General features: G+C 44.1%; 1 protein-coding gene across 3 annotated transcripts in view; it reads left to right on the top strand.

Moving 5' to 3' along the window:
* The window catches only part of kiaa0930, a 94,428-nt gene that overhangs the window by 45,183 nt on the left and 37,068 nt on the right, over positions 1-12,177 (top strand). For all 3 annotated transcript variants that reach the window (XM_073059193.1, XM_073059192.1, XM_073059191.1), the window contains exons 3-4: positions 8,246-8,350; positions 10,204-10,281. In XM_073059193.1, coding sequence (XP_072915294.1) covers positions 8,246-8,350; positions 10,204-10,281 — 183 coding nt within the window. The remainder of the gene's footprint in view (positions 1-8,245; positions 8,351-10,203; positions 10,282-12,177) is intronic.

Genomic DNA, 12,177 nt, shown 5'->3' with positions numbered 1-12,177 from the left:
ATCCATAATCGTTTCATTTGGATTAAGGAACTTGCTCTCTCCTCCTGTGAGCCAAACCTTAGAAGTGTGAAATATAAAGGTATAACTTCTATGCTATTCATGATCGAGAATTCATGTTCCTTTCAAAAGGAATGGTCTCGATGAGCGAACTGTCCTTGTGCTTATGCTCTACACAAAAGTGAACCTGGTATCACAGTCAGGGTCCTTAATGACGTTATGCAGTGTTTGGGTGTTATACACAAAACAGCATTCTAGGATGATGACCCAAAAATATCGTATCCAAGCTTGCTACCAAATATAATCTCATTTCCAACTTCATGCTCTGTGACCCTAAAATATGATGCACTGCTTGTAGTTTCTTTTTCCACTGTGTACACCAGTGGTGTATCTCTGCAACTTTTCTGCTTGATAATTGCCAAATACAATTTTTAAAAAGGCACTTCCACTAAACCTTATGAATCATAATCCATTGCCTGCCCCCCTCACCCACACTCATCCCCTAGGCCTCTGAGTTTACACCAATACTTCCAGATTTTTTGAGCAAGGTTAATTTCAGAGCCTGATCCTGCCCCAAAGCAGTTCCCTGACTCTGCCCCCATCCATTAAAAGCAGCGAATAATTCAGCACTGCAGAAATTCCGAGTCAGCAGTAATTGCCCAGGGAGTGAGTGTACACTAATAATTATTCATGAGCTGAGCAATGGGCCACAGTACAATTCTCTGCCATAGATGTTAATTAGTTCCATTATGAAGTACAGTTATTTTGTATTGGACAATATGTACGTTACCCAGGAAATGCACTCCATGGAATTTGAGCTCTAAATTCAAGTGCTGTGGTGAGACATCTTTTGTGTCTCTCTCCAGTCATTCTTTGCTACCCATTTATTTTCAGGTCAAAGATGTGTATTTGTCTTTAATATAACATTACCATAGCCAGGTCACATTCTCATCAAAGAAGTTCTGGTGTGTTCGTATGGTTCATGATCTTGATAATTAATTGAGGCAATGCGGATAAGGATCAGCTTAGTTCACCAGGTACATTTACATGTGTTGGGAATTTACTGAGGCCTGCTGGCAACAAAAAAATGACAAAAACGCTGGCGTAGCTTCCTTCGTGCTTTCGCCACTCCTGGTGACTGCAAATGGAGAGGGTTTAGGGCAGGGTGATCTGACTCTGTAGGCTTGTGGTTCATTAGTTTCTATAGGGGAAGTTGCTTCACTCTGGTATGGATCTGAGTCTCTGGTGAAATGTGGCTGGACAGTAACACTGACTCATGGTCTCCTTCACAATCGTGCGAGTCAGGTGCCCAGTCATGTCCCAATTACTCAAAAGGTTCTGAACATTCGGAGGCATTCGTGCATCAATTCTTTCACAGCAAAGAAACTGCTGGAAATCTCGGTGGCTGAGTGAGGAGGGGGTAGTAGTTGAGGAGCATTTGTGGAAGCAGGAGGCTAATGCTTTGGGTTGCGAGGCTGCCTCAGAACTGAATGCAGAGGGAAGGCAACCAGTATATAGAACTGAGAGTGATGGGTGGAACCAGATGAGTGGGAGAGATAGGCAGATGAAGCCAAGTGCGGCAGAGGGAGGGGGGTGTTGAGACAGAGGCTGGTGGAGCCAGGTAAGGGATGATGAGCAGATGGAACAAGATGGCTGAGGGTTATGGGGAAAGGTGACCTTAAGGAGTAGAAACCCAGGGAGATGAATGTATGGATAATGGGCAGATGGATCCAGGTGAGTGAGGGTGGTAGACCTAGTTAATCAGGTGGAAGGAGAGATGAAAATGGTGTACCAAAGGAAAAAAACTGTAGGTGGGCTTGTAGGACTGAGAAAGGAAACAACTGGGGGAGATTCCATGAAATTTTGCATATTATGTTTTCCTTTTAAATTGAGAAGGTACAATGTTCTGCAAGTGAATTAAATTTTATGATTCCCTGAATTTAACTTCTGGCTTCAGTAAACTTTATGACATAATTTATAGCAGGATTCATATGATCCGATGGTAGAAGCATGAAGGAATAGAGTTGAGGCGTCTGTCTGTCAGGGTTGACCATGGATATTGTCTCCTAGTTGTCTAGATACACAGGCCTGGGCAGTACAATATGGAGAGCAAGCTGTTACCCATGCAGCAAGCTCCCCCTCTCCACACATCTGATGAACCTAAAGGAACAACAGAGGCTGATATAGTTTGGCACCAGCAAAGTCACAGGAGTTGCCAGTCAGCATTGAACTCAAAGTAGGACTGCCTGAGGGACTCAAGTCCCAGATTTTTCCCTCAGGGTTAATTCCCAAAGCCTTCCCCATGAGTGGGTATGGCCATAAGGCAGCGGAGGTATGAGATCAGAATTTTCATTTGAGATGAGCTGCCAACCACAGTAGACAGCCCCATCTGCCCAAAATGACTGATTTTAAGGCACCAGCAACCCGCCTTTGCCCCTTCTTCTGTCGGTAGAAATGGTTCGGCCGGGCTTAGTAGCTAATCCACACATGAGCTTGGTTGTCGGAGGCTATTTAAGACGCATGCCATTGGGAGCATTTAATAGGTTGTAGGAGCTGATCCCACTATTGCCCCCGGCTATGACAGTATTAAGGAACCAAAAAATGGAAGGTTCATGTCAAATGAGTGAGTTATTTAGGGCAATGCAAGATCAGCAGGCATTGTGTTCATTAAACCACACCATGGCCACAGGAAGTGAAAGCTGATTTATTGTAAAAGTGTTGATGTGGAATACAGGAACTAAGTTAATGAAGCTGAACTGGAAAATTAATCCTGCATCTGACCTCAGCCTGTGTACATTCTCAAGATTGCTCACTTTTTGCAGTTCAGAACAATTTTGATCCTGAATTAAACCAATTCCAGGGCACTAAGGTTCATCCAGAGGTGGAACAAATTGTTGACAGTATGACTTTCGGTTCCTCAGTTTCTTTCTGTGGCTTGTCATGGGTTGTTACTTTAGGGTTTAACTAGGCTGGATCTCTGTTTATAATTCAGTGCTGCTAATGATCTACTGTAAATTTAGAAAGAAACTGCAGATGTTGGAAATGTACAATGAAGCAGAAAATGCTGGGAATATGATAATACTGGAAACAGTGAATGTTACAGATCAAAAACCCTACACCAATTCCTTTAGGATAAATCTAAACACCTGCACTGCCAGTCTCCCGCATATTTATTGGCACTTTGTTCACAAAGAACAGAAACGTGTTCTTTCCGTTTGCGTGAGGCATGATTACTATGTGAAAAGGCTTTGCAGAAATCTCCGGGTCCAGCTGGCCAGCCTCCTGTGCGTAGCTGAAGGGGTATCAGAGGTAAGGGAAGATGACAGGCTGAGAAATGTACTCATTTTATCTTTGTGCTTCCATCAACTGCACGTGTATTGCAATTCTCAAATCAGATGTTTTGTAGCGCAAAGATTGTCAAACTACAACTGAACTGCCTTCTGTAAATGATGAACTAATGTACACCACAAATTTCAACCTTTTGAACCAAAGCCCCTGCTGCGTGGCTGAATTTTGTTCTTTCCAGGAAACTGGAGATGATGGCTTTATTTCCATGGCAACCAAAATTGACCTCCTGATTCAGCACGTTGGAGCCTCAGCTGTCAATTGTGAATTATTGAAGACTACATCTCAAGCAATAGGTAGCAACAAAATCAGAAATGTCACTTAATCATCAGCAAATAGGAGCGGAGTAACTCAATAATTGCTAAATGCAGTTGTATTTTTATTTTCTAGCAAGTAAGAAAATACCCAAACATTTGAACGTATTTAATGAGACCCCTGGTGTGACAGTCTGTTCAGTGATTTTTTTAAACTTTAAAAAGGATCACACTCTTGCTGCCTTCTAGTATCAAAACTGGCAGAGTAGTATCTTAGTTCTTTGAATTCAGCTGTGGAATGGTGCATTTCAGCCTGTTGACCGGAAAGGTGCGTCACCCGACTTCATGATGACGATAATCTCCTCACATGCATAGAACGCTCAAGTCCCAAGCAATTCACGTCGGAGTGGGTACTGGCGCAGCCTCCGGTGAATGGTGATGAACGATCGTTTGAGAGTGTGATGTTGCTGCTGGTTCATTCTTCCACAGGTCTACCGGCGGGAAAGGACTGTAAAGCAAATAACTGCAAACTACGTCACATAAGAAGCTTTGCTGCTAAGCAGCTTCACCAGGAAAGTGCAAAAGAATCAGCAGAGATTATAAGTGAAACAATGTTGAAGGGTTCCCCAGTCCTTATTTAAGGGGCTTAAACTGTGGGGCACAATCGTTCAACTGCATATCAGCTCAGCTTACATATGATTAATTTTTATTCTTTTTAAATATTCACCCACCAATTGCCCTTTGCTCCCCCCCTATTAATTCATGAATCACTTGAACCATCAGAGATCTTTCTTCGAGCTTTCTGTTTGGACTAAAGGGATCTGTTAAAGAGGTCATGGGTTTAACATTCGGGCTGTGGCTATCATATCTGACAACCTCCTGCTTCATGACAGAGTCCCTCCAGAGAGCAAACCTCAATGTTACGTGTTGGATGAGTTCAGGCTCTTTAATTTCACTTTCACTTATATTTGTGAATGCTAACTTCTAGCTAGGAACCAATTTAATACTAATTTTGAGTCTGAAGCCAGCTTTTAGCTGGACGAGGCGGGTGGGAGGTGTTGGTAAGTTGGAAACTGGATTTTAAATTTCATTGTGGAAAGATGGGTAGGGTGGGGAGAAGCATGCTGATGTCTCAAAATGTTTGTTTGATGGGGGTCAGTTGTTGAAGTGGCTCCGAGCCCCATAGACTAGGAGAGTTGGCTACCCATTGCCAGCCCAAGGTAATGGGTGTCTTAGCAATCAGATTCCTTCTGCATATTTGAACATTGGATGGAGGTGACTTCAGCTTGTCTGGGATGCCTTGGTAGGCAGTCTGCATACAAGTGGAAAATCCCTACTCTGACAAGCAGCACCAGGCGATGATTTTAATCATAATTATTTAATTAGTATTGAAATGAACTCAATCACCACCATTCCCACTACTACTCATCCCACAACCAAATAAACCTCTGTTACTGTCGGATGTGCATTTCCATTGATTGGTGAAATACGAGCTGGGTAATGAGGGAGGAGGGATATTGTTTGGTGTTGTATGGAGGGAAGCGAGTGGCGGTGTCACTCATTGGATTGTGACACCCTTATCAACATAAATTCTTTTGAGGAGAGGGTGGGTGAGAGTTGGAACAGTGTGTGAAATCAAACCTGATTAGCACTGATATTCTTGATTTTGTTATCCAGGTATATGGAATTAGAGAGTTGCTGCAGAGTGGCACCATACGTAACTTGGCCTCGTGGGTGCAGTAGCAGAGTGGTTAAGGGACTGCACTGGTAGCCAGAGCTGTGAGTTTGAATCCCACGCAGGCAGCTAAAGTTTAAAATCAAATATGTACAAAATTCTGGAATAGATATCAGCATCAGCAATCAAGCCATGAATCTACCAACTTGTCCCTACAAATCCATCTGGTCTATTGGAGAGGAAAGGACAGAGAGAGGAACCTTGGATCTCTAATCAGATCCAACAACCTGGTTGGTTCTTAACTGTTCTGTGAACTGCGCCAGTAAGCCACTGGGATTGTGGTTTAGCATTAAATGCTGGCCTTACCTCTGACAGAATGAAACAGATTCATCATTAAGGTGGACATAATTTCTAGCCAGGGGTCTGCTCCTTCAGAAAATTGGATTACAAAACTTCTCAGAGAAGAGTTGTAAGAAGCTAACAGAAGAATAACTGGTGCTAGTTATTCTGTGGCGTATGAATCAAAACAATGGTTCATAAGGATAAAGCAGATTGAAAGCAGGCTGCACCATAGTTAAATTTCCAGATGTCTTTTAGGTCACCTGGGAGATGTAAAGAAATCGACAAGACATTAGGTGTGCAGTGGAACAGAGCTTGTGTGTCCACCAAAGCTAATGTAAGGAGCCTTCTAGAATTGGAATGCATGATCATCAGACTGGAGTTTCTCCGCTCAGTTTCGAGATGAGGCTGCTGGCCTGCCAGGGTGCTTTCTCAAATTCTTCTAGGCTGAACCTTATTGTGGTCACTTTTTGGGGTGAGGATACAGGCAGCAAAGAGTCAGCTTGGGAGTAAGCCTTTCAGCTCGCCACCTCCATTCTGGCCAAGTTCCCCATACATTAATTTCATTCCCAAACTATATCTGAAACATTAAGTAAACCTTGCTTCCTCACAAACCTTTCAACCCACTGAGTCAGTGGAAATGTATTTTCTAAATCGGTCTCAGCAAAGGAGGTTCTAGTTGTTGCGTTGGGTAGGCTAAAAATGAATGGAACAAAGGTCCTGGGATGTCTGCTTGTACTGTGTGGGGAACATCACCCAGTCCAAAGGTTGCTGAGGGAACACGCGAGAATTACAAGAGTTACGGAATTGTGATAAAGCACAGTAACCTGCAGGCCTGTCAGTGGTGCTGGAAACTATAAAGATGGACAGAATTAACAGTTACTTGGGCAGGAACAGACTGATCATGGAAAAACAGGATGGATTTATTAAAATGGTTAATTGTTTTGAATGAGCGTGGTCAAAAAGGGTTTGATAAATAACACAAAAGCATTACATCATTTGACCTCCTTTGCACTATTAATTTGTTATAGCAATTTTTATGTTTTAGTACTGTGCAGCTGCTGCAGAACAACAAATTTCACTGCATTCGAGTCAGTGATAATAAACCTGATTCAGTTTATTATCAAAATTGAAGGCCATGGACTAAAGTGTACTGAAGTGATAATGGATGGAAAATGGAAAACATAGAGAATGGTTTATTTGGACTGTTGGTGGGTTTACCGAGGCTTACCTCCAGACTTGCTATTGAGACCCCTGCTTTTCCTGTTACAAATTAATGACCGGAACTCGGGTGTGCAGGGCATGGTTTCCAAATTTGAAGGTGGCAGGATACTTCAAAAGGACAAAAGAGCAAGAAAGGTTCAGGTGACCTGCTCTATGATTCATCAAGACTGTGGCCAATCTTCTACATCTGTGCCATTTTCCAGCTGTCCCAGTAAGCACTGATTCAAGTAGTGGCCGGAAATCTGTCGATCTCTGTTTTGAATGAACACGGTGACTGAATTCCCACAAGGCAGTCCTCTGCAGGGTGATCCAAGGGGTAGTGGAACAGCACCCGTGAGGAACGAAAGTGATTTACAAGGTGGCGTAAGGTGTGCGATTAGGAACTGGAGTGACGGAGGCAGATTGAATATTGTATTCACATACTTATCCAGTTCCCTCTGAAAGGGAAGAATTTGGTGAAAGGTAGGATGGTAGGACTAAACGAATTGCCCTTACAAAGAACCTGCATGGATTTAGTAAGCACAACAGTCTGCAACAATACTTTTTGTGAGTCAGCAGTGTAACCCCGCTATCTCTGATCAATAATTCCAGTCAAGTTTTTAATAGCACCATTCCAAGCTTACTTTCCAGACAGATTTAATTTACAGGCTGTGCATCAACAGCAGCTATTAGAGAAATCCTGCATTCATCCAACTAAAGGATTTATCTAGTCTCCCATTGTCATTCCCTTCATGCTCTCTGGATACCAGCTTGCCAAGAAGTGATTGTTTTGGCATAAATCTTTACGAGCTTGAGTCCGCGTGTCGGGTAGGGAGGATGGTGGAAGGAATGAATCTTGGCTGCTCGGCACCACCCCGGCAACGTCTTGCAGAGTCCCTGCTGCCCTGGGTCCAATGCTTTTATATTTCTAATGGCGGGAATCTTAAAATGCTCTTACTTATGAACTAAGGCTTGGTGCAAGTTTAGTATTCTCTCTTTGTTCTACTCTATATCAGTTAAATGAAGCCATGAATTTTGTACAGCCACCTCCAGTGACCTATATCCGGCAGAGTAACACGCTATTTTTGTCCAAGTTATTTTATTGCCCTGAGATGCACTTCCCTGTGTTATTCTAATATAACATTATTATACACTTTCAACATTGAGCTTTGATGTTTTCTATTCTAAGGAATTCCTATCATGATTTAGTGAGAATTCTGAAGTGTTCCTGTTTATAAAATAGATGTCCAATAATATAACCAAAATCTAATTACTGAAATTCAGTGGAAGGCTAAATATCTTGTAAAGCAAAGCTGATCTTGTTTCCCTCTGTTAATATGAATGATGATTTAATGCTGATCTGATATTCTATCCATTCTGCCAGTAAGAACATGTGAATTATTTGTTTTCCTCCCTCCTGGTGAACTGCTAGGTTGAAGTTGAAGTTTACCGCAGAGATTCCAAGAAGTTGCCTGGTCTCGGTGAACCAGACATTGATTGGGAGGAGAGTGTCTACCTGAACCTCGTTTTGCAGAAGGTATATTCTGACTGGGTAGTTTCTTACTGTCAAGAATTGTCCTCAGGTTGCATTGCTAGAAATTGTTCTAAGCAGTTTCTACTAAACTATTGCTGTGTTGTTAGATTTTTGTGTTAAAAGACTTTACAATTCCTGGTCTATTTAATTTTGCTCAAGTTGAGGTTTCCTGCACCAGGTAATTCAGTCAACTAAAGAGGAATACTGCTGCCTGCTCTGAAACCAAGTGAGTTGATCACATTCGAGTTTATAGTGGGATTACCACTATTTAGTCTGAGTCTCTGGGCTAGCTCTCCCTCCATCTCAGCCAACCATCACCTCCCACACTCTCTAAATGGTTCATCTGTTTATTCAACTGAGTGCTGGATAAGGAAAAAACCTCCAAGTATAGCCCAGAGAGTTTGCCTCCCTCATGACCAGCTCACCAGGAATCAGCAGGAGTGGAATCAGACCGTTCACAATCATGCTCTGTCACCTGACCTAAAGATTAGCTTTCTCGCACTGTGAAAACCCAACTTGGGCATGGCCTCCACTCGATTGCAGCTGAAATCTGCAACATCCTTCAATGTCTTTATTGCATCAGGGCATTTTTATTACAATGGCCCCCAATAAGCTGGTCTCTGTAAACCTCAGGTCACCTTGAAATCAGCAGCCCCTGTCCCAATAATTCCCAAAATAGTTGATTTCCCATTATTATTATGGTTAGGCAATACCTCTGCTTTCTATTCCTTATTCTACTTTCACATCCTCTGCTTCAAGTTAAGATCCTAGTGTTTATTTATTAGCAATGTCTTTTTTACTAGATTTTATTGTATCTTTATAGTAAGGATTCTAATATTTTACTACTATTGATGTTTAACTGGCTGGTATGTAAGTATTCTAACTTATGACTTGAATTGAATTAAAATGGTAACTAGCCATCAATGTTCTGCCACTCTGCTTTATTCAATTTATAAATGTAACAAGCCCCCACTATTTCTCTTATGCAATCTGTCTATACCAGTATTATTTGTTCTGTTGAGTTTGAAGTAAAATTTCCCCTTTATTTTAAATATTGTATCATGCCTGATTGTAGCCTGGATATGTGAAAAATACTGAAGCAAACATATTTAATATTCCTGCTATTTCACTGTTAGTGCCTGCGATTTTTACTGTCTGTTATTTAATGGCCCTTCTGCTAGATCTGTGTTTACTGTGTTGCCAGTTGAATACTTCAGATTGATTGGTTTAACAAAATGCTGATAGGTTTGGTTTGTTTCCTCAATTTATCTATGCATCATTTTAGCAGATCTGATCTACATTCCCCAAATTCTCTTAGCATCCGGTGAGGCAAATCTAAATCAGATAACTCCTGGTATTTTTGTATCTAAATCAGATAATCCCTGGTATTTTTGTGTTTATCACACCATCCACACTGCGGTTGGCTGCAGAACCCCCTCTAGTGGCAGGTTTTGTTTGCGAACTGGGCCCACAACTAGCAGTGGGAGATAAGGAGTGAACTGAGACAACTGGGGCCTGACCGAACAGGGTAAGACTGAACTGTACGTCATCTCAGCCTAGATAAAATTAACAGTCAAGAAAACTGCAGGCTTTGTGGTATGGTGGGCTGTAGAATGGAGGGAGAAAAATATTGCCTGATTTAAGCTGGCTCTGTGATGCACGAGAAGGAAACTGGAAATACTGCAGATTCCAGCTGACGTAATCAATATTTCCACCATTTTGTCTTGATGCACGGTGCACCGTAGAGTCAAATAAACTTCATTCATTGTCTGAATTAGTATGCAGCAGATTGTCACTTGGACAGGAAACATGGAGGCTGAGAGCTGATCCTCAAACCTGCATTTCTCCCTCTACAGCTGGAATACGTAGTGACGTGCGCTGTGTGCACACGCTCAGATGGAGGAGACATTCACATTCATAAGAAGAAATCCCAGGTTAGACACTGTCTTTTGCAAACTGAGTCCCTGGTGAATATGGGAAGCCTCTCTCAATTTGATGGTTTGGATGATATTTTTTATAACGTCTTGCTTGTGTAAATTCTAAAACTCCTGAAACACTGAAAATGTAAATATAATTCTCTGCCAATCCAACAGACACATTTTAGAAAGAAATAAAAACACAAAATGCTGGCAGAACTCAGCAGGCCAGACAGCATCTATGGGAGGAGGTAGTGACGACGTTTCGGGCCGAAACCCTTCATCAGGAGTGAAGTAACATGGGATGGTGGAGGGGGGATAAGAAGGGGGGGAGGGATGAAGTAGAGAGCTGAGAAGTGATAGGTTGGAGGGAAATGGGCTGGGGAAGGTGGAGAATTATGGGAAATAAAAGAGAAAGAAAGGTAGAGCTGGGGGGAGATTATAGTGGGGGGGGGGGGCAAAAAGAGAGAGAAAGAGAACCAGACTAAAATAATACGTAGGGATGGGGGTAAGGGTGGGGGGCAGGGGTATCAATGGAGGTCTGTGAGTTGGATGTTCATGCCGGCAGGTAGGGCGCTACCTAGGCGGGAGATAAGGTATTGCTCCATCGACCTGCGTGTGGCCTCATCTTGACGGTAGAGGAGGCCATGGACAGACATATTGGAGTGAGAGTGGTCTGTGGAATTGAAGTGTGTGGCCCCAGGGAGATCCCGCCACTGCTGGAGGACTGAGCGCCGGTGTTCGGCGAAACGGTCTCCCAGTCTGCGGCGGGTCTCCCCAATGTATAAATGGCCACATCGGGAGCACCGGATACAGTATATCACCCCAGTTGACTCGCAGGTGAAGTGGTGCCTCACCTGAAAGGACTGTCTGGGGCCTGGGATGGTGGTGAGGGAAGAAGTGTGGGGGCAGGTGTAGCACTTCTTCCATTTGCAGGGATGAGTGCCCGGAGGGAGGTCGGTGGGGAGGGATGGGGGGGGATGAATGGACAAGGGAGTCGCGTAGGGAGCGATCCCTGCGGAAAGCCGAGAGTGGGGGGGAGGGGAAGATGTGGCTGGTGGTGGGATCACGTAGGAGGTGGCGGAAGTTACGGAGGATTATACGTTGGATCTGTAGGCTGGTAGGGTGATAGGTGAGGACCAGGGGGACACTATCCCTGTTGGCTGGCGGGGGGATGGGGTGAGGGCAGAGGTGCGTGAAATCCGGGAGACGCGATGGAGGGCAGAGTTGATAGTGGACAAAGGGAAGCCCCTTTCTTTAAAAAAGGAAGACATCTCCTTTGTCCTAGAATGAAAGGCCTCATCCTGAGAGCAGATGCGGCGGAGGCGGAGGAATTGAGAGAAAGGGATAACAAAAGAGATGTCTTTTTTAAAGAAAGGGGCTTCCCTTCATCCACTATCAACTCTGCCCTCCATCGCGTCTCCCGGATTTCACGCACCTCTGCCCTCACCCCATCCCCCCCGCCAGCCCACCAGGGATAGAGTCCCCCTGGTCCTCACCTATCACCCTACCAGCCTACAGATCCAACGTATAATCCTCCGTAACTTCCGCCACCTCCTACGTGATCCCACCACCAGCCACATCTTCCCCTCCCCCTCACTCTCAGCTTTCCACAGGGATCGCTCCCTACGTGACTCCCTTGTCCATTTATCCCCCCCATCCCTCCCCACCGACCTCCCTCCGGGCACTCATCCCTGCAAATGGAAGAAGTGCTACACCTGCCCCCACACTTCTTCCCTCACCACCATCCCAGGCCCCAGACAGTCCTTTCAGGTGAGGCACCACTTCACCTGCGAGTCAACTGGGGTGATATACTGTATCCGGTGCTCCCGATGTGGCCATTTATACATTGGGGAGACCCGCCGCAGACTGGGAGACCATTTCGCCGAACACCGGTGCTCAGTCCTCCCACAG

This window comes from Hemitrygon akajei, chromosome 10 (genome assembly GCF_048418815.1).
Source record: "Hemitrygon akajei chromosome 10, sHemAka1.3, whole genome shotgun sequence".
In the NCBI taxonomy this organism is placed as follows: domain Eukaryota; kingdom Metazoa; phylum Chordata; class Chondrichthyes; order Myliobatiformes; family Dasyatidae; genus Hemitrygon; species Hemitrygon akajei.
The sequence above is the reverse complement of the archived record's forward strand: the minus strand, read 5'-3'. Positions and strand labels throughout refer to the sequence as shown.